Raw genomic sequence first — 27,099 nt, forward strand, 5'->3', positions numbered from 1 at the left:
AAAGAGTATCAGCAAAAGCAAGAGAAGGTATGATCCTGGAAGTTGTGAATCATCTGACTCAAATGTACCTGGAAGTTGTGAATCATCTGACTCGGATTACTCAGATATTCAATTGATAAGAAGACGCAGAAGGGCCCTTTTGCCCTTAAATGTGGTCCAAAATGGGCTAGAAGATAAAGCAAACAACAATATGATTGACAAGGATAGGAAAGTAAACAAAACCAAGAAAAAGAGTATCAGCAAAAGCAAGAGAAGGTATGATCCTGGAAGTTGTGAATCATCTGACTCAAATGTACCTGGAAGTTGTGAATCATCTGACTCGGATTACTCAGATATTCAATTGATAAGAAGACGCAGAAGGGCCCTTTTGCCCTTAAATGTGGTCCAAAATGGGCTAGAAGATAAAGCAAACAACAATATGATTGACAAGGATAGGAATGTAAACAAAACCAAGAAAAAGAGTATCAGCAAAAGCAAGAGAAGGTATGATCCTGGAAGTTGTGAATCATCTGACTCAAATGTACCTGGAAGTTGTGAATCATCTGACTCGGATTACTCAGATATTCAATTGATAAAAAGACGCAGAAGGGCCCTTTTGCCCTTAAATGTGGTCCAAAATGAACACAAGAAAAGACTAAGGTCAGTGTGGGAAAGTGAAGCAGAAATTACAGAATGTGAAGAAGAGAGGGAATCTGAGAAGGTAGAAACAGATATGTCTTATTCCACTCAGCAGATTGACAGCCAGGGTTGTTCAAGGAAAAAGCATTGCAACAATAAAGCTACATGAAATTGGAGACAAATTCAGTGAAGAGACACAAAGGCATCTCATACAGAAGAAGAATAAATGTTTTGAACAACTCAAAGAAGCGCCACAATCACATTGCTGATACATTTGACAATGGATCGTCAAGCTCTTTTGAACCTCTTCCTACACTTAAAGAAAAAGTAGCACAGAAAAGGACACCTTTCAGTGACTGTTTGCAAGCATCAAATATGAAAGGCACAAGGAAGTCAAACAAAGAACAAAAGCTTGGTGGGTTGAAGTATACACAGAATAGCGCTAAACATGGTAAAGAAAACTGCCAACCATCAAATAAAGAAGATGCAGCTAGGAAATTGAAGAGACATAGAGTTGAGAATGCAAAAGGCGAATGGCCTGTAAATAAGCGACGGAAAGTCCAAACAGTAGAAGATGAAATAGACAGTGGCAAGGATCAAAAGGCACCACGACAAAGTGTTCAGGGAGCAGAGAGTGAGGAGGATCAAAAGGCACCACGACAAAGTGTTCAGGGAGCAGAGAGTGAGGAGGATCAAAAGGCACCACGACAAAGTGTTCAGGGAGCAGAGAGTGAGGAGGATCAAAAGGCACCACGACAAAGTGTTCAGGGAGCAGAGAGTGAGGAGGATCAAAAGGCACCACGACAAAGTGTTCAGGGAGCTGAGAGTGAGGAGGATCAAAAGGCACCACGACAAAGTGTTCAGGGAGCAGAGAGTGAGGAGGATCAAAAGGCACCACGACAAAGTGTTCAGGGAGCAGAGAGTGAGGAGGATCAAAAGGCACCACGACAAAGTGTTCAGGGAGCAGAGAGTGAGGAGGATCAAAAGGCACCACGACAAAGTGTTCAGGGAGCAGAGAGTGAGGAGGATCAAAAGGCACCACGACAAAGTGTTCAGGGAGCAGAGAGTGAGGAGGATCAAAAGGCACCACGACAAAGTGTTCAGGGAGCAGAGAGTGAGGAGGATCAAAAGGCACCACGACAAAGTGTTCAGGGAGCAGAGAGTGAGGAGGATCAAAAGGCACCACGACAAAGTGTTCAGGGAGCAGAGAGTGAGGAGGATCAAAAGGCACCACGACAAAGTGTTCAGGGAGCAGAGAGTGAGGAGGATCAAAGGCACCACGACAAAGTGTTCAGGGAGCAGAGAGCGTGAGGCGAATCAAAAGGCACCACGACAAAGTGTTCAGGAAGCAGAGAGTGAGGAGGATCAAAAGGCACCACGACAAAGTGTTCAGGGAGCAGAGAGTGAGGAGGATCAAAAGGCACCACGACAAAGTGTTCAGGGAGCAGAGAGTGAGGAGGATCAAAAGGCACCACGACAAAGTGTTCAGGGAGCAGAGAGTGAGGAGGATCAAAAGGCACCACGACAAAGTGTTCAGGGAGCAGAGAGTGAGGAGGATCAAAAGGCACCACGACAAAGTGTTCAGGGAGCAGAGAGTGAGGAGGATCAAAGGGCACCACGACAAAGTGTTCAGGGAGCAGAGAGTGAGGAGGATCAAAAGGCACCACGACAAAGTGTTCAGGGAGCAGAGAGTGAGGAGGATCAAAAGGCACCACGACAAAGTGTTCAGGGAGCAGAGAGTGAGGAGGATCAAAAGGCACCACGACAAAGTGTTCAGGGAGCAGAGAGTGAGGAGGATCAAAAGGCACCACGACAAAGTGTTCAGGGAGCAGAGAGTGAGGAGGATCAAAAGGCACCACGACAAAGTGTTCAGGGAGCAGAGAGTGAGGAGGATCAAAAGGCACCACGACAAAGTGTTCAGGGAGCAGAGAGTGAGGAGGATCAAAAGGCACCACGACAAAGTGTTCAGGGAGCAGAGAGTGAGGAGGATCAAAGGCAAAAGGCACCACGACAAAGTGTTCAGGGAGCAGAGAGTGAGGAGGATCAAAAGGCACCACGACAAAGTGTTCAGGGAGCAGAGTGAGAGGGGGACCAGGAGGATCAAAAGGCACCACGACAAAGTGTTCAGGGAGCAGAGAGTGAGGAGGATCAAAAGGCACCACGACAAAGTGTTCAGGGAGCAGAGAGTGAGGAGGATCAAAAGGCACCACGACAAAGTGTTCAGGGAGCAGAGAGTGAGGAGGATCAAAAGGCACCACGACAAAGTGTTCAGGGAGCAGAGAGTGAGGAGGATCAAAAGGCACCACGACAAAGTGTTCAGGGAGCAGAGAGTGAGGAGGATCAAAAGGCACCACGACAAAGTGTTCAGGGAGCAGAGAGTGAGGAGGATCAAAAGGCACCACGACAAAGTGTTCAGGGAGCAGAGTAGGAGGATCAGTGAGGAGGATCAAAAGGCACCACGACAAAGTGTTCAGGGAGCAGAGAGTGAGGAGGATCAAAAGGCACCACGACAAAGTGTTCAGGGAGCAGAGAGTGAGGAGGATCAAAAGGCACCACGACAAAGTGTTCAGGGAGCAGAGAGTGAGGAGGATCAAAAGGCACCACGACAAAGTGTTCAGGGAGCAGAGAGTGAGGAGGATCAAAAGGCACCACGACAAAGTGTTCAGGGAGCAGAGAGTGAGGAGGATCAAAAGGCACCACGACAAAGTGTTCAGGGAGCAGAGAGTGAGGAGGATCAAAAGGCACCACGACAAAGTGTTCAGGGAGCAGAGAGTGAGGAGGATCAAAAGGCACCACGACAAAGTGTTCAGGGAGCAGAGAGTGAGGAGGATCAAAAGGCACCACGACAAAGTGTTCAGGGAGCAGAGAGTGAGGAGGATCAAAAGGCACCACGACAAAGTGTTCAGGGAGCAGAGAGTGAGGAGGATCAAAAGGCACCACGACAAAGTGTTCAGGGAGCAGAGAGTGAGGAGGATCAAAAGGCACCACGACAAAGTGTTCAGGGAGCAGAGAGTGAGGAGGATCAAAAGGCACCACGACAAAGTGTTCAGGGAGCAGAGAGTGAGGAGGATCAAAAGGCACCACGACAAAGTGTTCAGGGAGCAGAGAGTGAGGAGGATCAAAAGGCACCACGACAAAGTGTTCAGGGAGCAGAGAGTGAGGAGGATCAAAAGGCACCACGACAAAGTGTTCAGGGAGCAGAGAGTGAGGAGGATCAAAAGGCACCACGACAAAGTGTTCAGGGAGCAGAGAGTGAGGAGGATCAAAAGGCACCACGACAAAGTGTTCAGGGAGCAGAGAGTGAGGAGGATCAAAAGGCACCACGACAAAGTGTTCAGGGAGCAGAGAGTGAGGAGGATCAAAAGGCACCACGACAAAGTGTTCAGGGAGCAGAGAGTGAGGAGGATCAAAAGGCACCACGACAAAGTGTTCAGGGAGCAGAGAGTGAGGAGGATCAAAAGGCACCACGACAAAGTGTTCAGGGAGCAGAGAGTGAGGAGGATCAAAAGGCACCACGACAAAGTGTTCAGGGAGCAGAGAGTGAGGAGGATCAAAAGGCACCACGACAAAGTGTTCAGGGAGCAGAGAGTGAGGAGGATCAAAAGGCACCACGACAAAGTGTTCAGGGAGCAGAGAGTGAGGAGGATCAAAAGGCACCACGACAAAGTGTTCAGGGAGCAGAGAGTGAGGAGGATCAAAAGGCACCACGACAAAGTGTTCAGGGAGCAGAGAGAGAGGAGGATCAAAAGGCACCACGACAAAGTGTTCAGGGAGCAGAGAGTGAGGAGGATCAAAAGGCACCACGACAAAGTGTTCAGGGAGCAGAGAGTGAGGAGGATCAAAAGGCACCACGACAAAGTGTTCAGGGAGCAGAGAGTGAGGAGGATCAAAAGGCACCACGACAAAGTGTTCAGGGAGCAGAGAGTGAGGAGGATCAAAAGGCACCACGACAAAGTGTTCAGGGAGCAGAGAGTGAGGAGGATCAAAAGGCACCACGACAAAGTGTTCAGGGAGCAGAGAGTGAGGAGGATCAAAAGGCACCACGACAAAGTGTTCAGGGAGCAGAGAGTGAGGAGGATCAAAAGGCACCACGACAAAGTGTTCAGGGAGCAGAGAGTGAGGAGGATCAAAAGGCACCACGACAAAGTGTTCAGGAGGAGAGTGAGGAGGATCAAAAGGCACCACGACAAAGTGTTCAGGGAGCAGAGAGTGAGGAGGATCAAAAGGCACCACGACAAAGTGTTCAGGGAGCAGAGAGTGAGGAGGATCAAAAGGCACCACGACAAAGTGTTCAGGGAGCAGAGAGTGAGGAGGATCAAAAGGCACCACGACAAAGTGTTCAGGGAGCAGAGAGTGAGGAGGATCAAAAGGCACCACGACAAAGTGTTCAGGGAGCAGAGAGTGAGGAGGATCAAAAGGCACCACGACAAAGTGTTCAGGGAGCAGAGAGTGAGGAGGATCAAAAGGCACCACGACAAAGTGTTCAGGGAGCAGAGAGTGAGGAGGATCAAAAGGCACCACGACAAAGTGTTCAGGGAGCAGAGAGTGAGGAGGATCAAAAGGCACCACGACAAAGTGTTCAGGGAGCAGAGAGTGAGGAGGATCAAAAGGCACCACGACAAAGTGTTCAGGGAGCAGAGAGTGAGGAGGATCAAAAGGCACCACGACAAAGTGTTCAGGGAGCAGAGAGTGAGGAGGATCAAAAGGCACCACGACAAAGTGTTCAGGGAGCAGAGAGTGAGGAGGATCAAAAGGCACCACGACAAAGTGTTCAGGGAGCAGAGAGTGAGGAGGATCAAAAGGCACCACGACAAAGTGTTCAGGGAGCAGAGAGTGAGGAGGATCAAAAGGCACCACGACAAAGTGTTCAGGGAGCAGAGAGTGAGGAGGATCAAAAGGCACCACGACAAAGTGTTCAGGGAGCAGAGAGTGAGGAGGATCAAAAGGCACCACGACAAAGTGTTCAGGGAGCAGAGAGTGAGGAGGATCAAAAGGCACCACGACAAAGTGTTCAGGGAGCAGAGAGTGAGGAGGATCAAAAGGCACCACGACAAAGTGTTCAGGGAGCAGAGAGTGAGGAGGATCAAAAGGCACCACGACAAAGTGTTCAGGGAGCAGAGAGTGAGGAGGATCAAAAGGCACCACGACAAAGTGTTCAGGGAGCAGAGAGTGAGGAGGATCAAAAGGCACCACGACAAAGTGTTCAGGGAGCAGAGAGTGAGGAGGATCAAAAGGCACCACGACAAAGTGTTCAGGGAGCAGAGAGTGAGGAGGAGCAGACAAAGTGTTCAGGGAGCAGAGAGTGAGGAGGATCAAAAGGCACCACGACAAAGTGTTCAGGGAGCAGAGAGTGAGGAGGATCAAAAGGCACCACGACAAAGTGTTCAGGGAGCAGAGAGTGAGGAGGATCAAAAGGCACCACGACAAAGTGTTCAGGGAGCAGAGAGTGAGGAGGATCAAAAGGCACCACGACAAAGTGTTCAGGGAGCAGAGAGTGAGGAGGATCAAAAGGCACCACGACAAAGTGTTCAGGGAGCAGAGAGTGAGGAGGATCAAAAGGCACCACGACAAAGTGTTCAGGGAGCAGAGAGTGAGGAGGATCAAAAGGCACCACGACAAAGTGTTCAGGGAGCAGAGAGTGAGGAGGATCAAAAGGCACCACGACAAAGTGTTCAGGGAGCAGAGAGTGAGGAGGATCAAAAGGCACCACGACAAAGTGTTCAGGGAGCAGAGAGTGAGGAGGATCAAAAGGCACCACGACAAAGTGTTCAGGGAGCAGAGAGTGAGGAGGATCAAAAGGCACCACGACAAAGTGTTCAGGGAGCAGAGAGTGAGGAGGATCAAAAGGCACCACGACAAAGTGTTCAGGGAGCAGAGAGTGAGGAGGATCAAAAGGCACCACGACAAAGTGTTCAGGGAGCAGAGAGTGAGGAGGACCAAAAGGCACCACGACAAAGTGTTCAGGGAGCAGAGAGTGAGGAGGATCAAAAGGCACCACGACAAAGTGTTCAGGGAGCAGAGAGTGAGGAGGATCAAAAGGCACCACGACAAAGTGTTCAGGGAGCAGAGAGTGAGGAGGATCAAAAGGCACCACGACAAAGTGTTCAGGGAGCAGAGAGTGAGGAGGATCAAAAGGCACCACGACAAAGTGTTCAGGGAGCAGAGAGTGAGGAGGATCAAAAGGCACCACGACAAAGTGTTCAGGGAGCAGAGAGTGAGGAGGATCAAAAGGCACCACGACAAAGTGTTCAGGGAGCAGAGAGTGAGGAGGATCAAAAGGCACCACGACAAAGTGTTCAGGGAGCAGAGAGTGAGGAGGATCAAAAGGCACCACGACAAAGTGTTCAGGGAGCAGAGAGTGAGGAGGATCAAAAGGCACCACGACAAAGTGTTCAGGACGGAGAGAGTGAGGAGGATCAAAAGGCACCACGACAAAGTGTTCAGGGAGCAGAGAGTGAGGAGGATCAAAAGGCACCACGACAAAGTGTTCAGGGAGCAGAGAGTGAGGAGGATCAAAAGGCACCACGACAAAGTGTTCAGGGAGCAGAGAGTGAGGAGGATCAAAAGGCACCACGACAAAGTGTTCAGGGAGCAGAGAGTGAGGAGGATCAAAAGGCACCACGACAAAGTGTTCAGGGAGCAGAGAGTGAGGAGGATCAAAAGGCACCACGACAAAGTGTTCAGGGAGCAGAGAGTGAGGAGGATCAAAAGGCACCACGACAAAGTGTTCAGGGAGCAGAGAGTGAGGAGGATCAAAAGGCACCACGACAAAGTGTTCAGGGAGCAGAGAGTGAGGAGGATCAAAAGGCACCACGACAAAGTGTTCAGGGAGCAGAGAGTGAGGAGGATCAAAAGGCACCACGACAAAGTGTTCAGGGAGCAGAGAGTGAGGAGGATCAAAAGGCACCACGACAAAGTGTTCAGGGAGCAGAGAGTGAGGAGGATCAAAAGGCACCACGACAAAGTGTTCAGGGAGCAGAGAGTGAGGAGGATCAAAAGGCACCACGACAAAGTGTTCAGGGAGCAGAGAGTGAGGAGGATCAAAAGGCACCACGACAAAGTGTTCAGGGAGCAGAGAGTGAGGAGGATCAAAAGGCACCACGACAAAGTGTTCAGGGAGCAGAGAGTGAGGAGGATCAAAAGGCACCACGACAAAGTGTTCAGGGAGCAGAGAGTGAGGAGGATCAAAAGGCACCACGACAAAGTGTTCAGGGAGCAGAGAGTGAGGAGGATCAAAAGGCACCACGACAAAGTGTTCAGGGAGCAGAGAGTGAGGAGGATCAAAAGGCACCACGACAAAGTGTTCAGGGAGCAGAGAGTGAGGAGGATCAAAAGGCACCACGACAAAGTGTTCAGGGAGCAGAGAGTGAGGAGGATCAAAAGGCACCACGACAAAGTGTTCAGGGAGCAGAGAGTGAGGAGGATCAAAAGGCACCACGACAAAGTGTTCAGGGAGCAGAGAGTGAGGAGGATCAAAAGGCACCACGACAAAGTGTTCAGGGAGCAGAGAGTGAGGAGGATCAAAAGGCACCACGACAAAGTGTTCAGGGAGCAGAGAGTGAGGAGGATCAAAAGGCACCACGACAAAGTGTTCAGGGAGCAGAGAGTGAGGAGGATCAAAAAAGGCACCACGACAAAGTGTTCAGGGAGCAGAGAGTGAGGAGGATCAAAAGGCACCACGACAAAGTGTTCAGGGAGCAGAGAGTGAGGAGGATCAAAAGGCACCACGACAAAGTGTTCAGGGAGCAGAGAGTGAGGAGGATCAAAAGGCACCACGACAAAGTGTTCAGGGAGCAGAGAGTGAGGAGGATCAAAAGGCACCACGACAAAGTGTTCAGGGAGCAGAGAGTGAGGAGGATCAAAAGGCACCACGACAAAGTGTTCAGGGAGCAGAGAGTGAGGAGGATCAAAAGGCACCACGACAAAGTGTTCAGGGAGCAGAGAGTGAGGAGGATCAAAAGGCACCACGACAAAGTGTTCAGGGAGCAGAGAGTGAGGAGGATCAAAAGGCACCACGACAAAGTGTTCAGGGAGCAGAGAGTGAGGAGGATCAAAAGGCACCACGACAAAGTGTTCAGGGAGCAGAGAGTGAGGAGGATCAAAAGGCACCACGACAAAGTGTTCAGGGAGCAGAGAGTGAGGAGGATCAAAAGGCACCACGACAAAGTGTTCAGGGAGCAGAGAGTGAGGAGGATCAAAAGGCACCACGACAAAGTGTTCAGGGAGCAGAGAGTGAGGAGGATCAAAAGGCACCACGACAAAGTGTTCAGGGAGCAGAGAGTGAGGAGGATCAAAAGGCACCACGACAAAGTGTTCAGGGAGCAGAGAGTGAGGAGGATCAAAAGGCACCACGACAAAGTGTTCAGGGAGCAGAGAGTGAGGAGGATCAAAAGGCACCACGACAAAGTGTTCAGGGAGCAGAGAGTGAGGAGGATCAAAAGGCACCACGACAAAGTGTTCAGGGAGCAGAGAGTGGGGAGCAGAGAGTGAGGAGGATCAAAAGGCACCACGACAAAGTGTTCAGGGAGCAGAGAGTGAGGAGGATCAAAAGGCACCACGACAAAGTGTTCAGGGAGCAGAGAGTGAGGAGGATCAAAAGGCACCACGACAAAGTGTTCAGGGAGCAGAGAGTGAGGAGGATCAAAAGGCACCACGACAAAGTGTTCAGGGAGCAGAGAGTGAGGAGGATCAAAAGGCACCACGACAAAGTGTTCAGGGAGCAGAGAGTGAGGAGGATCAAAAGGCACCACGACAAAGTGTTCAGGGAGCAGAGAGTGAGGAGGACCAAAAGGCACCACGACAAAGTGTTCAGGGAGCAGAGAGTGAGGAGGATCAAAAGGCACCACGACAAAGTGTTCAGGGAGCAGAGAGTGAGGAGGATCAAAAGGCACCACGACAAAGTGTTCAGGGAGCAGAGAGTGAGGAGGATCAAAAGGCACCACGACAAAGTGTTCAGGGAGCAGAGAGTGAGGAGGATCAAAAGGCACCACGACAAAGTGTTCAGGGAGCAGAGAGTGAGGAGGATCAAAAGGCACCACGACAAAGTGTTCAGGGAGCAGAGAGTGAGGAGGATCAAAAGGCACCACGACAAAGTGTTCAGGGAGCAGAGAGTGAGGAGGATCAAAAGGCACCACGACAAAGTGTTCAGGGAGCAGAGAGTGAGGAGGATCAAAAGGCACCACGACAAAGTGTTCAGGGAGCAGAGAGTGAGGAGGATCAAAAGGCACCACGACAAAGTGTTCAGGGAGCAGAGAGTGAGGAGGGATCAATCAAGGCACCACGACAAAGTGTTCAGGGAGCAGAGAGTGAGGAGGATCAAAAGGCACCACGACAAAGTGTTCAGGGAGCAGAGAGTGAGGAGGATCAAAAGGCACCACGACAAAGTGTTCAGGGAGCAGAGAGTGAGGAGGATCAAAAGGCACCACGACAAAGTGTTCAGGGAGCAGAGAGTGAGGAGGATCAAAAGGCACCACGACAAAGTGTTCAGGGAGCAGAGAGTGAGGAGGATCAAAAGGCACCACGACAAAGTGTTCAGGGAGCAGAGAGTGAGGAGGATCAAAAGGCACCACGACAAAGTGTTCAGGGAGCAGAGAGTGAGGAGGATCAAAAGGCACCACGACAAAGTGTTCAGGGAGCAGAGAGTGAGGAGGATCAAAAGGCACCACGACAAAGTGTTCAGGGAGCAGAGAGTGAGGAGGATCAAAAGGCACCACGACAAAGTGTTCAGGGAGCAGAGAGTGAGGAGGATCAAAAGGCACCACGACAAAGTGTTCAGGGAGCAGAGAGTGAGGAGGATCAAAAGGCACCACGACAAAGTGTTCAGGGAGCAGAGAGCAGAGAGTGAGGAGGATCAAAAGGCACCACGACAAAGTGTTCAGGGAGCAGAGAGTGAGGAGGATCAAAAGGCACCACGACAAAGTGTTCAGGGAGCAGAGAGTGAGGAGGATCAAAAGGCACCACGACAAAGTGTTCAGGGAGCAGAGAGTGAGGAGGATCAAAAGGCACCACGACAAAGTGTTCAGGGAGCAGAGAGTGAGGAGGATCAAAAGGCACCACGACAAAGTGTTCAGGGAGCAGAGAGTGAGGAGGATCAAAAGGCACCACGACAAAGTGTTCAGGGAGCAGAGAGTGAGGAGGATCAAACGGCACCACGACAAAGTGTTCAGGGAGCAGAGAGTGAGGAGGATCAAAAGGCACCACGACAAAGTGTTCAGGGAGCAGAGAGTGAGGAGGATCAAAAGGCACCACGACAAAGTGTTCAGGGAGCAGAGAGTGAGGAGGATCAAAAGGCACCACGACAAAGTGTTCAGGGAGCAGAGAGTGAGGAGGATCAAAAGGCACCACGACAAAGTGTTCAGGGAGCAGAGAGTGAGGAGGATCAAAAGGCACCACGACAAAGTGTTCAGGGAGCAGAGAGTGAGGAGGATCAAAAGGCACCACGACAAAGTGTTCAGGGAGCAGAGAGTGAGGAGGATCAAAAGGCACCACGACAAAGTGTTCAGGGAGCAGAGAGTGAGGAGGATCAAAAGGCACCACGACAAAGTGTTCAGGGAGCAGAGAGTGAGGAGGATCAAAAGGCACCACGACAAAGTGTTCAGGGAGCAGAGAGTGAGGAGGATCAAAAGGCACCACGACAAAGTGTTCAGGGAGCAGAGAGTGAGGAGGATCAAAAGGCACCACGACAAAGTGTTCAGGGAGCAGAGTGAGGAGGATCAAAAGGCACCACGACAAAGTGTTCAGGGAGCAGAGAGTGAGGAGGATCAAAAGGCACCACGACAAAGTGTTCAGGGAGCAGAGAGTGAGGAGGATCAAAAGGCACCACGACAAAGTGTTCAGGGAGCAGAGAGTGAGGAGGATCAAAAGGCACCACGACAAAGTGTTCAGGGAGCAGAGAGTGAGGAGGATCAAAAGGCACCACGACAAAGTGTTCAGGGAGCAGAGAGTGAGGAGGATCAAAAGGCACCACGACAAAGTGTTCAGGGAGCAGAGAGTGAGGAGGATCAAAAGGCACCACGACAAAGTGTTCAGGGAGCAGAGAGTGAGGAGGATCAAAAGGCACCACGACAAAGTGTTCAGGGAGCAGAGAGGGAGGACAGGATCAAAAGGCACCACGACAAAGTGTTCAGGGAGCAGAGAGTGAGGAGGATCAAAAGGCACCACGACAAAGTGTTCAGGGAGCAGAGAGTGAGGAGGATCAAAAGGCACCACGACAAAGTGTTCAGGGAGCAGAGAGTGAGGAGGATCAAAAGGCACCACGACAAAGTGTTCAGGGAGCAGAGAGTGAGGAGGATCAAAAGGCACCACGACAAAGTGTTCAGGGAGCAGAGAGTGAGGAGGATCAAAAGGCACCACGACAAAGTGTTCAGGGAGCAGAGAGTGAGGAGGATCAAAAGGCACCACGACAAAGTGTTCAGGGAGCAGAGAGTGAGGAGGATCAAAAGGCACCACGACAAAGTGTTCAGGGAGCAGAGAGTGAGGAGGATCAAAAGGCACCACGACAAAGTGTTCAGGGAGCAGAGAGTGAGGAGGATCAAAAGGCACCACGACAAAGTGTTCAGGGAGCAGAGAGTGAGGAGGATCAAAAGGCACCACGACAAAGTGTTCAGGGAGCAGAGAGTGAGGAGGATCAAAAGGCACCACGACAAAGTGTTCAGGGAGCAGAGAGTGAGGAGGATCAAAAGGCACCACGACAAAGTGTTCAGGGAGCAGAGAGTGAGGAGGATCAAAAGGCACCACGACAAAGTGTTCAGGGAGCAGAGAGTGAGGAGGATCAAAAGGCACCACGACAAAGTGTTCAGGGAGCAGAGAGTGAGGAGGATCAAAAGGCACCACGACAAAGTGTTCAGGGAGCAGAGAGTGAGGAGGATCAAAAGGCACCACGACAAAGTGTTCAGGGAGCAGAGAGTGAGGAGAATCAAAAGGCACCACGACAAAGTGTTCAGGGAGCAGAGAGTGAGGAGGATCAAAAGGCACCACGACAAAGTGTTCAGGGAGCTGAGAGTGAGAGGAGGATCAAAAGGCACCACGACACCAAAAGGCACCACGACAAAGTGTTCAGGGAGCAGAGAGTGAGGAGGATCAAAAGGCACCACGACAAAGTGTTCAGGGAGCAGAGAGTGAGGAGGATCAAAAGGCACCACGACAAAGTGTTCAGGGAGCAGAGAGTGAGGAGGATCAAAAGGCACCACGACAAAGTGTTCAGGGAGCAGAGAGTGAGGAGGATCAAAAGGCACCACGACAAAGTGTTCAGGGAGCAGAGAGTGAGGAGGATCAAAAGGCACCACGACAAAGTGTTCAGGGAGCAGAGAGTGAGGAGGATCAAAAGGCACCACGACAAAGTGTTCAGGGAGCAGAGAGTGAGGAGGATCAAAAGGCACCACGACAAAGTGTTCAGGGAGCAGAGAGTGAGGAGGATCAAAAGGCACCACGACAAAGTGTTCAGGGAGCAGAGAGTGAGGAGGATCAAAAGGCACCACGACAAAGTGTTCAAGGAGCATCAAACATTCCAGGGAAAAGGAAATGGGACAAACTCCATTGCTGCGCATATTGCAGGGAATATTTCCCAAAAATACCACTGCATCTGGAGTTGAATCATTCTGATGAGATTGATGTTCAAAGAGCCTTGAGTTTCCCAAAGAATTCAAAGGAAAGACGTTTTGAGCTTGATAAAATCCGCTACACCGGTAATTATTTTCATAATATTGGAGTCTATGAGCAAGGTCAGGGCCAAATTATTCCGTGGAGAAGACCTCCTGCATCTGAAGTCAGATTTTTCACAGCTGATGATTACTTACCGTGTCCACATTGTTTGGCCTTTTTCTTGAGATGGGACTTGTGGCGACATGCTAAACATTGCCAGCACAAGAAAGCAGAAGAAATAGATGACGAAGACAGTGTTAACCGGCGCTTGCAGGAATTAAGTGTGATGCTGTTGCCACCACCAAAGGGAGCATCTCAGGGTATGAAAGATGTAATAGCACGGTCAAAGAGTAAAGATGACATATTCTTAGCCGCCAAGAATGATGCTCTCATCATGAAAATGGGTTCGGAGCTCTTTCACCTACATGGGCACATGAAGCATTTACATACGTATATTTCACAAAAGACAAGAGAGCTTGGTAGGTTCTTAATTTCTGCAAGGAATCTGAGTCAGGAGCTAACAAGTCTAGATGATTGCATAGACCCTAGGCACTTCAAACTAGTGGCAGAAGCTGCGAGAAATGTTGCAGGTTATGATGACATAACCAAGAAATACAAGACCCCGTCATTGGCCTTGAAGGTTGGATACTCACTGCGCAAATGTGCAGAAATTGTGCTAGGAGAAGCATACATGACAGATGACAGAAACATGGCACGGAGAGCTAAGAAGTTCGTTAAGTTATATGAGATGGACTGGAAGAATGAGGTGTCTTCCCATGCACTGAGAACCATGCATGAAGAGAAATGGGTGAAGCCAAGTACACTGCCTTTAACACAAGATGTTCAGAAACTTCACAGCTACCTTGAGAGAAAGGCACAGAAGCACAAAGCTGCCCTGACAGAAGAGGTAACAAAAGATGGATGGTACAGCTTCTGTGAAATAACTTTAGCACAACTAGCTCTCTTTAATAGAAGAAGAGGAGGAGAAGCAGAACGCTTGAAACTTGATAGCTTCCAATCACAGGTTAAAAACCAATCTCCCATGGATGAGTCTGTACTTGTAGCATTAAGCAAGTTTGAGCGTCATTTGGTGAAAACGCTTACAAGAGTGGTTTGTCGTGGGAAGAAAGGCAAAAGGCCAGTACCTATCATCCTGAGCAAATCATTAATGGAGTCAGTTAACCTCCTCATTGCTACCAGAGAATCAGCAGGAGTGCATAAGGATAACCCATACCTATTTGCCCGTGCTTACCAAAGTAGCACTGGACCACTATCAACACATACCTGTCTAAGGAAGTTTGCTAATGCATGTGGGGCAGAGATTCCAGAGAATTTGACCACAACACGTCTAAGGAAACACATCGCTACAATGAGTCAAGTTTTACAGCTTGGTGAGGGTGAAATAGAACAGCTACAACCATGGCCAAAATGTGTTGGGACACTTATGGAAAACGTACACTATAGTATGACCTTATTTCCGTTATTATTAACGTGATAAAGTGGAGGTTTCTTTGGTGTCAAGCCTAAACACTTTCCTAACACCCCAACCCTCCCCTTCCCCACCAATCAATGTTGGGTGCCACAAGGCTCGTGTGACCAAAAAAGTCGGATTCAACATTGATCGGGGAGTGGGGGCTTATTTACATTACCCTATCAAACCGTCCCAACACTTATGGCCAGCATTGTCTCTAAGGTACAAAAAATCAAATTTTAAAATGTGTGTTTTGGCCCATATCTCCTCAACCATAGCTTGGATTTTCATCAAATTTTACATGAAAACGGAGAAACTATTTATCTTTTCACTTATATAAAAATATTGCATTTTCCTCATGTGATTTAGGGATACGGTCACGTTTTATACGCAATATCATGTATTTTACAGTGCGTTCTGAACATTATTAGCCTATGCCAACTACGTATTTTGCTTAAAATGACGTTTTATTTTGAAACAGTAGTGATTTAATCGCCAGAAATACATGATATTTGTTGACAGGAATTGATTGAAGTCTTTTAAAAGAGTGATTTTGAGAAAAAAAACACTTAAAATTAAAAAAAAAAAGCTAATTTTTAGACAAAAAACAAACAAACTTTAATCATTTGCATCGTTTGCATCAAAAACGTATGTGGTATTTGCAACGAGTATATCGTGTAAATATAATCATAGTCGGCAGGAGTAGGCTTAAATTACATTTTGACTGAAATTTATTAAAGCGCTTTCAAAGAAACTTACGTATAATAAATAACATAGCACATAAAAAAAAGTAATTATCATAATATTACACATAATTTCTAAATCAGAATTTCATCATCTTCAGAAGATAGCAAACATCATTGACTATTCACCTTCATATCCTATTAGACTAGTCGACTTTCTGCTGAGTAATAGAAGTCTTAGGTGCGTTGTTTTAAAGTTAAAAACGGTCTCTATGTTTTTTTAAAGTCAATTGGGGTAGGCTGAATCCAACAAACGTGGATACCATCAACAATTGTAATGTTTTGACATTATAATTTGCATAAAAACAAAATAACCGCCAAAATCATCAAATTAATATTTAAAACTCTGATAACTTTGGTAGTCATTCATACTCAGCATACCCAAACTGACTTTTCATAGATAACCACTTTAAACAAAAAATGCACCTTGATGGCTTATGCGCCTTTCCAAGAAATTCGACTAGTCTATTACAGGCATAGGCACACCTTTTGGATCCAATGATGATGATTATGATGATGATGATGATGATGGTGATGGTGATGATGATGATGATGATGATGATGATGATGATGAAGATGATTATGATGATGATGATCACCACCATCATCATCATCAGCAGCAGCAGGAGCAGCAGCAGCAGCAGCAACAGCAGCATCATCATCAATACCTAATAATTGTATTTATTTCCTTATTAAACATATTTATAACTCGCGTATACCATTATGCGCAAAGCTGAAACCCTAATGCACGGCATAGGTCATTTAGATAATACAATGCCTCAGTGAACCGTTCAATAATTCGATTCATCATTGACATTTGTACACGGAAGGTGATTTCGGGTCCCGGTATGCCGGCTATAATAAAAGATAATCACTACTATCTCTTTATTTAGATTACGAGTGCATACCGTGGGTTTCAGACTTTCTTACACTTTTAGAATATATTTTCTTCAAAAAAGGCCTGGAATACCGTTCTTCTATAGCCAATAAGACAATTTTCATGTCCTAAAAGCAGCGGGTTAGTTTAAACACTTTTATTAACTTCGCAATAGCTTTTATGCCCCAAAATACTTCGTAATGTTACTTGAACCTATTAGCTCACTTGATAAGGCGTCTGTTTTATGTTCAAAAAGTCTGAGTTCGATTCCTAACGATTTTTTTTTTTTTTTTTTTTTTTTTTTTTGGTTTTTTTTTTTTTTTTGCTTTCTTATTAAAATTACCAATTTCTCACTTTTCTGTTGAAATGAAAATATGTAGGATTCTTATTTTCATAAATAACATCACAAATAAAAGCAGAGTGTCAACTGAGCTAACACACAGTACTTTTTCATCCATTATTGTATGTAATCGAAATTAATGCTAACAAGTTGATTTACTCCGTTGCTTCATTTGTTGCTTCATTTGTTTTAGACTGCGGTAAATTGGGAAAACAAGTGTGCATGGGTTCGATTCCTTTATTTGTTTTTTGATCACGAGATGTTGTGATAATTTTTATTTTCTTCTATAGCTGTAATGTAACATTTTAATTGGTGGAAACAATAATTTTCCATTTTAAAACCCAAGTTTTTGACAGTTAAAGTGACGAATAGTGAACTTAGACAGGGCCAAAATATCGCTTTAAGACATTTTAAGTGACCAGTCCCTAAATTTCAAATGTAGCCACCCAAATTTTTTTTGGTAAAGCCACATGATAAGATCTCTAACTGCTCTAAATTTGGTGTCAATATCATATTTACTTTTTGAGTTATAAGCAAAAAACTGAAATTAGATGATTTTTTTTCAACTTTTCAAATACAACCATGGCCAAAATGTGTTGGGACACTTATGGAAAACGTACACTATAGTATGACCTTATTTCCGTTATTATTAACGTGATAAAGTGGAGGTTTCTTTGGTGTCAAGCCTAAACACTTTCCTAACACCCCAACCCTCCCCTTCCCCACCAATCAATGTTGGGTGCCACAAGGCTCGTGTGACCAAAAAAGTCGGATTCAACATTGATCGGGGGGAGTGGGGGGCTTATTTACATTACCCTATCAAACCGTCCCAACACTTATGGCCAGCATTGTAGCTACCTATTTGGGCCATTCCGAGGCCATTCACAGACAGTATTATCGACTTCCACAGGATGTGTGGCAAGTAGCTAAGGTTTCTAAGATTTTGATGGCAATGGAAAGAGGAACTGATGTCACAAGCGTGGAGGACGTTGACCTGGAGGATCAAGGTAAAACAAAGTACATTGTAGCAAGGTTTTGAGTCATGTGGACAGTACAGTGCCATAAAATGGTCATGCAAACTGCACATTGTCCAAGTGGGACAGTGCTTCACAGATTAGTACAGAATGATAGTAAGTACATAGGCAAAGTTCAGATGAGTTTCATTAATGAGGGTCGATTGTTCCATGAGCGTGAAGGTGCAAATAACCATGCTAACCTGAAGCCTATATTTCTGCACACATAAAATTGTGTTGACACGCACGGATGTTGCGTTTTTGATCTGCGTTTGGGCGTATAATTATATAGTTCGTCCAGCTTCAAGAATAGACGTAATGTCACTCCATCTCATGCGAGCAACCACTGAATGTGTGTGCTGTCCAAGGAATCACAGCAAATCATGCGCATGATTAAAGTGGCTCTCAAAATATGCTTGCGATTTGCGTATCACAACTGATTAAAGTTGGCACGATCAAAATGCTCACGTGCATGTAGAGACACCATCTGCCATCGTGTCCATTCGCGAAGCTGGAAATCTATAGGTTTTGTGCGTACCAGTTGTGATACGCAAATCCCAAGCATATTTTAAGAGCCATGTAGCGTTAGAACAATCAGCCCTCATGAATATGCGAAAACCACAGACCCTATGGAAGTAGCTGGGACTCTGCTTATTACACAGCCGTGACGTTAGTCACGGCTGTGTCTTTTTTCTTACAGGTTCTTTCTTCTTTCTTTCTTTCTTCTTTCTTTCTGCCGACCACTACATTTGCTCTAGCACTTACATGCTTGTACCGATTTTGACCTAACTTGGTCACAACCATCATTGACCATGCCCCTACATGTCGTATGAAACTCGTGGGGTCAAAGGTCAAGCAGGGGTCATAGGGGTCAAAAACGTGATTTCAACTCAAAATGCTTCTTCTCTCACAGATTACGTGGGAGAGTGACACCACTTGCACACATGCATTGTTATTATCCAGTGTCTATGGGGTCCTCACAGATTTGGGGTCAAAGGTCATTAAGGGGTCACTTCCGGTATAAAACGAAAAACCTTCAAAAATTTGTATTTGCTAAGAAAAACACAGGACAGTAACGGTATGTTCACACATAAATTGTAGTATACCCTGTGTATATGTGGTATTTTTTTATTTAGGGTCAAAGGTCATTAAGGGGCCATACCTTTAAAATGCTTCTTCTCCCACAAATTACGTGGACAGTAACACCACTTGCATACATGCATTGTTATTATCCAGTGTCTATGGGGTCCTCACAGATTTGGGGCCAAAGGTCATTAAGGGGTCACTTCCGGTATAAAACGAAAAACCTTCAATTTTTTTTTATTTACTAAGAAAAACATAGGACAGTAACGGTATGTTCACACATGAATTGTGGTTACCCAATTCATATGTGGTATTTTTTATCTGGGGTCAAATGTCATTAAGGGGTCACTTCCGAAAAAAAAAAAAAAACCGTCAAAATGTTTTATTTGCTAAGAAAAACATAGGACAGTAACGGTATGTTCACACATGAATTGTGGGTACCAAATTCATATGTTGTATTTTTTATTTCGGGTCGAATGTCATTAAGGGGTCACTTCCGGTCTGAGACGAAAAACCTTCAAAATGCCCCTTCTGCCACAAGTAACATAGCAAAGTGGTGCCACATGCACCCATGCATTGACATTAGCCAATGTCTATGGCCGTTTCATATATTTTGGGGTTAAAGGTCATAGGGTAACAACACGGCTGTGTTCGTGGGTTAGACCACAGCTTAGTCTAGTGTAATTTCTATCTGATTACTTATTAATCTATGCAATGATGAGTGCATACTGCATTGAAATCGCATGCACCCAGTTTGTTCATGCGACATGTCTAGTCAACTTTAAATCTTATATGATGCACAACTTCAAACTTGATGGGGAAATCAAAAAAAAATCTTCAGGGGCACTGAATTAAGTCAAATTAACAATGAAATAAAAACATAGAATCAGAATATTTGAGTGTGATGTTCTGTCTGTATTCCAAGATGTTCTAATTCATCGCAAATTTACGAAATCGGCTTAATTTCGGGTGAAATTTTGAGGGGTGTTTTTTTTCTTCACATTTGTTAAGGAAAAAAAAAGGAAACATGAATATTTTCAAGTTCATAGGTAAATAATGTGCGGAAGCTTTGAGACAAAATATTTAATTAATATGGCCTTACAGAAAAACATGGATTTTCATTTGATTCATAAAATTAATCATGAAAAGTTTAACAGATTGGACTGGCATTATACATGTATGCATGCATTGTGACTGAATGTTTTTATAATTTTTCTAATGTGTTCAACAGTAACAGATGAAAGTGGCAAGTCTTCTGACTCGGATGAAGATGAGAATCAAGCTAATGGACATGTTGAAGGTAATGGTCACAAATCAGTTATTTTGGAGGTGCTTATTATAATTATAATACTTGATCTTAGAGTGCTTAAACCTGAAACTTAAATACGGGGAATTATTATTTTGTTTCCATGAGCAATGTAGTTTGGACCCACCCTTGAAACTTATCTTACTATTACATAGCTTCTACAGCAAATTGTAAGTATTATTGAAGGGTACTTTAATTTCTTTTGCTAAATGCTTTATTACTGATTCCACAATATGCCTTTTTCAAGCAAACAACAAACACTTTTTAAGAACTCGCATCACTAAACAGAAACTCTGATCAGGCACTGGTGATTGAAGTGTTTTTAAAACAGGTGAAATGTGGACCTCCTTAAGGATTGTCTAGACCCAGCGAATCATGAAAACATTTTTGTCTCATAACTTCTGTATATTTGACCTAAACTATCTAAAAAGTATACATATTTAGAATGGAAATGAACTGGCGAATCCAATGGTGAAGTCAGATTTATGTAAAATGCTGTTTTGGAGAAAATCATAAAAAAAGCATGATTTTGCCCCAGATTTTTTGTACATTAAAAAATTATTTTTCATATTTTTTTTCATTTGTTGATTTTTAAATCTTAACATAAACATCTAGGATCGGTTGTTTTATTTTTTTGAATTTTGACCAATTTTTAGAAATTTGCACCAAAAAATTTTAAAAATAATAATTTCAACATAGCTTAGCATAAAAGGATTAATATTTTCGGTTTAAAAAGGAAAATTAAAAATTTGAAAAAACAGATCCTAGATTGTGATGAGCTCTTCCAAATAAAAGTAAAAACTTAACCCCTACACTGCGTATTTAGTCCGTTATCGGGCACAAAAAAATGAAAAATTGCGTCAAAATGAACGTGTATAAAATGACTATTTTTGTCAAAAAATGGTCGGGCGTAGTAAACAATCAAGTCTCATTTCAGATGCAGTCATGTAGTATATCTACAATTCACACAACTCGTAGTCGTATTTAAGATACAACTTCTGCATGTGTTTCGCATAAATCTGTAAATACGTTTTTTCTAAAACTGAGATAATCATTCACCATGTTGTTTTTGGTATTGCTGTCAAGGTCATCGCAAGTGCGCTGGCGTCCGTGTTTCTTCAGTCAGGCTGTGCGTTCCGTCAATCACGATCGCGAAAACGCTAGCTGTTAGCAACTTAAAACGCAATATTAACCACCATGTGACTAAAACAATTAAAAACAGAAAAATATGAATTTTAAAACTAATAGAAATTTGGCAAAATTATTGGAAATTTAGTTTTTCTCATTTTGAACTGATGAGTACCTTTTCATCAACCAAGAAAAAAACCCTGAAAAATGATCTTCGTCAATTGCCCCTGATGGGTCTAGACCAGGCTTCCTCAAATAGATTTGTTGAAGTGCCACATGAAATAAAAGAAAACGGCAAAGCGCCACACAATGCTTTAGCACCGCTGGAGTCAGATGCCCCCCCCTCTGAAGCTATCAATTTTTTTTAATTTGAGGTGCAAATGACGCCATTTGGTGCAACATTTTGTACTATTTTAGCCGTCGGTCGGGACATATATTATTTTTTTAAATAATTTTAATTTAAAAAAAAAATCTAAACGGCGCCGCGCGCCACTCGGGAAGCCACGGCTGCTATTTGCGGAGCCCTGGTCTAGACCATCCTTAATCAGACATCTAAAGTAAGAGAAGAATGGCAAAAATGAATCAAAATTTGGATTGGATGTATTATGCTGGTGCTTATTCTTCAGAATATCACAATACATCGTGAGAGAGTAGTTTGTAACAAAAGTTGCGCATTGTGTTTCAAGCTTGTTTTGTGTGAAAATTCTGCCAGGAATCACCTTGCTAGTATAGGGTGTTCAGAAAGTATTGTTACCCCTCTATACATTGGAGATAAAACATATATACTGGTGTACGTGAGTTCTTTACCTGATTTTAAATTGCACTATTGTAATGTGTGATCGCATGCTCTGCATGTACGCATAATCAGTACTTGTTCATTTCATTTTTAACAGAATCTCCCCAGGAAGGTGTGACACCAAAACAGAAAGCTGTGAAGAGTGCAGATGCCAAGAAGAAGCCAAAGAATAGAAGAAAGGGCAGCAAATCTAAAAAGCAACCAGAGGAATTAGAGGAAGAGCCACTAGAGCAAGGAGAACCAAAAGAGCCAAAAAGGAAAAATGGCAAGAGACCTAAAGAACCTTGTAAGTATGCAGGTGTGAAGATTGCAGTTACAAAATAAGGTGTATCAGATGGGTTGAGAGTCATTGAATTGATTATAAAAGTTAGGCCATGTCCAGTTCTTCCATAGAAATGCTGCCATTTAGTTTAGCTACAATTCAGTGTGTCATGGTAATAAGAATAAGGGTCATTTGGGGTATTATATTAAGGTGGAGCTATCATAATACACAGACAATTTTCAAGACCAATGTCCATTGAAGTTACCCTATTTCAGGGGTTCTCAATTAATTTCTTACAAGGGTCAAATTGTTTTGAACAAAACCGCGAAAGAGCCAAAAGGGGTTCAGTTGCTTCGAAAATGATGTGAATAATGCAATTGGGGCAGCATTTTTGAGCATAGTGGTCATTGCTTGTTTGTTTACATAATTTTCTACCTTGTCTCATTTTCCGTGCGTGAAAACTCACCCCCGTACTAGACGCAGACGTAAATTCGTGTGTGAATATTTTTATTAATTGTTTTTGGTGCGTGATTCACGCGAAATATTGCGTTAACGCGACCTCTGCTTCCCATCATGCATTGCTTCCAATGGGATTGTTTGTATAGGCAGTCATGTGAGGCGATAGTAGTGAAAAAAGTTCAAAATGCAATATTACAACAATTTAATTTAGGCACCTTAAAGTCAGGTGCTTTTGAAGTTGTCGCTATTCTCAAGATTAGAACAGAATTACAGTTTTAAACAGCAGAACCACATGGACTGAGTAGAACTTAGTTTGTAGCGTGTCATACTATTTGATCATAATTAAACTGCCAAAATGAAAGTAATTTATCAATCCATCAGAGAATTAATATTTTTAGTAATACTTTCATTCTTTTTTCTATGACTACTTTGCCTTTTGCCCCATTTCCTCTAATATTTTTAGATTTTTAAATTTTTATCAGTGCCAGGTCGCAAGCCACTTTGCAGAGTGCAGTGGGCTGGATTTGGCCCGCTGGCCGCCCTTTGAGAAAGCCTGCCCTATTTAATCTTTTTCACATTCACCGCTGGAATCTTCTCAGTCCGGATTGCATCATTCCATACAGCTAATCGAAGGGCCAGCTAGGCTATTTGACATCATTAATCTCTTCTCTATCATCGCAGAGCAGTTGATCAAGGTGCAGAGATGACATCGTATGCAATATCTGTGTTAGAGATGACTTGTGTATTTTCCTAATGCATTCCAGATGGTGAACGTGAAAAAACTCAGTGACAGGTGCCACACGGGTACAGGGATGGTGATGTATATTTTAGTACAATGTACATAAAAATATAATTTTTAAAAGCTAATCATTTTTTCTTTCTTTTATGACCTCCACAATTACAGGCAAGAAACATAAGTGGACCCCAGAAGAAAAGGAGGAGCAGTCAGAAGGCAGCTTGGTTTCCACCTTGATGAGGGAAGAGTCCCTGGAATATTGGACTGTGAAACAGCTCTGCTTAAGGAACCCGTACTAAAAAATAGGAAATGGAAAAATATCAAATACTTTGTTTACAACAGGATCCAAAAGAAACGCAAGAAGTGACTAAATTAGTTATACATGTGTATAGCGTGGAAGTTTCTTTTAAGGACAATTTCTCGTGATCGGACTTAAGCTTTACTGGATGTCCTGTAAAAATGGTCAGAGATGGGTACTGATTAAAGTTGAAGTGATCTCTGTACAGATACCTGTAATTAGCCAAATTACTATAGATGCAGTGCAAATATTGATTTGTTTTTATAGTTATTTTCCCTTTAAGTTGTTGTTTGTCAAATGAAGTTCAAACAGTATTTGTCCAAAAAGGTGTTTTTCAGACAAAATAGGGAGGGTCAAAAAAGCATGCTAATGGGAAAGATAACAGAGAAATAGCATGCATGTGGGGTCATTTTAGCGTAAAATATTAAATGGAGTTAACTTGTGCGTGTAATTATATGCAAGGAAACGCTTTGTCTACATACACCTCTACACAAGCTAGTAAAAAGAGATGACTTTCTAATCCAATGTAAACTGAGCAACAAAAGAAACTTACCACATCTTCACAAGCACAGAGAAGCATGTTCAAGATAGTCAAGTTCAACTAAAGGGTTGGCACTTGTAGGGTTGATTCATTTCACAATTGCTGTAAAGAATCATCACTATACACAACCACTCATAGGGCTCGGCAAGTATAAACTTTTTCATTAAAATACAAGCAATTCATGTGTTTTCTATGGCGAAATTTGACGTAGAATCCAAAAATGTTGTTATTTTTGCCGTCAGATGACTCCTGGGGTTGGTTCTTTGGCAAAATTCAAAATGGCCGCCAAAACATACATTTTTTTGTCCAAATAACCAATATTGTTGTCATAACCTCATCTAAACTCTGTTTTTCTATGTAATTTGAGCCTTTAAATTAAGAGCTACCATGTGGGTACCATTATTAATTACATATGTATTAATACTGGTCTGTTTGATGCAATAAATATTCAAAATGGCATAAATTGACCAAATCACCACTTTCCTGTGTAAATGGTCATTGTAATTGTCGTTACCGTAATATTTCATATGATTTTGGGCCTTTAAAACTACAAACTATTAAATACAACTTACATAAGTAATATTCACTAAAGCTGTTTTGGTTTTTTCAACCTAAAGGTTATTCAAAATGGCTGCCAAAATCACAATATTGATCATTAATTCAAATTTTTATGCCATTTGTATTCCATTCATAAGCAAACTGTCAATGTCATTTGTAAATTAGTCTTCCACTGGCTGTACAGCATTCTTGATAGATGTTCGCAGCAGATCAAGAGAAAACTTCTCCATTTTGAATCTTCCGTCACCAGCTTTCACACAGCGCATTTGGCGTATATCTGGAGCTATTCTTGCACAAAGATAACATACCTCAGCAAGAAGCTGCTTTTCATCCCGGCTTTTCATTCAGGCTATCTAGAATATCCATACTATTTGGTGTGATAGGCCCAGAGTGTTCTTTCCATGTTTCAAGCAGTTTCATGACTTTCACTGACTTCTTCTTCTTTAATTCCTTGACGGATTGTCCGTTTGCGTTTTTAACCGTTTGTATGAAATTTTTCTCCACTTTCTTTGCACTTTGCCCCTCTGAGGTCCTGGCCCACTTCCATCTTGATCTCTTATCATCTGCTTACTGCTCTGTGAATGAAGGATCGACAAGCAACCTGTTGGTCAAGATCACATTCTTCCGTGAAAGGGTTTCTACCGAGGTAGGCCCTCCGCTGATATTGATCCGGTTGTCCAGTTTAGCAAACTCGCTCTCACAACCCAGATTTGTGAGAGGGGCATAGGTTAGTTTAGATTCATCAATTGAGCTATCTTTGCCAATGAAAGACATTTCAGAAAGTTGTCTATCTATTGCTGTTATCACCTCGTGTAATACTGCGGCGTACAGCCTGTCTTTCCCATTATTTGCAGTAGCACACTCTTCCATTTTCTGTTTCAGCTCTGGCATCTTCGCTGTAAAGAATTGACGGACTCCGGTCCAAGTCCTTTCATAAGTGGAGTCTTCTCGCTTGTCTTGCATTTAGGGGAAATATGATGATATCTCCCAGCATCTTATACACTTCTGAGCAACACATGTTGAGACGGCCAACACCAGTTTGTTGATGTGAATGTCTACTGCTGCTTCAAAGAAGACTGACGTTGATGCAAGTACTCTTTCGCAATTTCCGCTATTCTACCAAATCGATTGGCCACAAAGCCCTTGAAACCTTGATGTTCGCTTGCAAGTAGGCTTCATCCATTCACCCTGTGTATTCATTATAGCGAAATAGAATGAGCGGCATGGCTAGGGACAGCAGTTTGGCGAAGGCAATTTGAGCCAGTGTGTACACTCGTACTGGGAGAGGTGAAAACCCTCTCACCAGCGAGACTTGCAGCAGTTTCTGGACACCTATCTTCTGTACTATGTCTCTGAACACCTTGTCACAAGCATTATCAATGCCTAATAATATAACGTGAGCACAGCATTTGATTATCTGATTTGAATTGATTCCCAGATTACCTAGTAATGTAGCACATTCAGCAGGTCTGTCTGACATCCAGAAGTCGACTTGATGTTTTATTTCATCCACAGAAGAGTTGGCTAAAATAGCGAGGCAGCACAATTTAAACTCGTATGCTGCAGCACCATCTTTTCCTGAATGGGAAATATTCTCCACGTACCCAGACGTCATTGTCCGTCTTTGCCCACTAGGTCCATCAATTGTTATATGGTCAGCCTTTACATCATGTATTTTGTGTCCAGCAGCTTTTGTTGTGTCATCTAGTCCTACAGTTACTACATTATCTTTCTTATCAAGTAAGCATGGTAAGTGCTCTTGGAAGTCCCTTGGAAGCATACCATATGTGTTTCATATTGCTCACAGGCTGTTTAGCTGTAGGCAGATGGGGTCAGAAAGTGGTGGACATTAACTCCTTACTTGCAGAATCAAATAAGGAACAAACAATCCAAGAAATTGTCCATGGTCTCTCTGTCAAAAAAACCCCACATTTTGGCCGCCATTTTGCTTTTGATTTTGGCATTGCTTATCATGATATTATTACTTAAATGTATCAGCCATATACTATAGCCTATATGTAATAAAGTGGTACAGAAGAAATACATCGTTTGGATATTCTATTTTGATTGTCTTCTAAAGCGAATAGTCATCGAAATTGTTTGAACATTAAGAATAATGTCATTTTGGCGGCCATTTTGAATTTGTAAGGATTAGTTAAAACACTGTGAATACTTTGGTGAATAATATCATTAACTGTATGATTAATATTACCTTGAGAGGCCTATATAAC

At 43.9% G+C, this 27,099-nt stretch overlaps 1 protein-coding gene and 1 long non-coding RNA gene across 2 annotated transcripts; both read left to right on the plus strand.

The window, feature by feature from the left end:
* The first annotated feature begins 783 nt into the window (after positions 1–783).
* LOC140139299 (uncharacterized) lies at positions 784–17,727 on the plus strand. The gene is made up of 3 exons (XM_072161079.1): positions 784–1,154; positions 13,171–14,648; positions 17,543–17,727. Exons 1-3 carry the CDS (start codon positions 784–786, stop codon positions 17,725–17,727), a joined length of 2,034 nt encoding a protein of 677 aa, XP_072017180.1.
* A 2,293-nt stretch (positions 17,728–20,020) lies between these two features.
* On the plus strand, positions 20,021–23,675 carry LOC140139548 (uncharacterized). Its single transcript, XR_011857161.1, has 3 exons — positions 20,021–20,084; positions 22,112–22,300; positions 23,640–23,675. It is a non-coding gene; the product is annotated as an uncharacterized lncRNA (long non-coding RNA).
* The last annotated feature ends 3,424 nt before the right edge of the window (positions 23,676–27,099 follow it).

Source organism: Amphiura filiformis, chromosome 18 (assembly GCF_039555335.1).
Source record: "Amphiura filiformis chromosome 18, Afil_fr2py, whole genome shotgun sequence".
NCBI classification, from domain to species: domain Eukaryota; kingdom Metazoa; phylum Echinodermata; class Ophiuroidea; order Amphilepidida; family Amphiuridae; genus Amphiura; species Amphiura filiformis.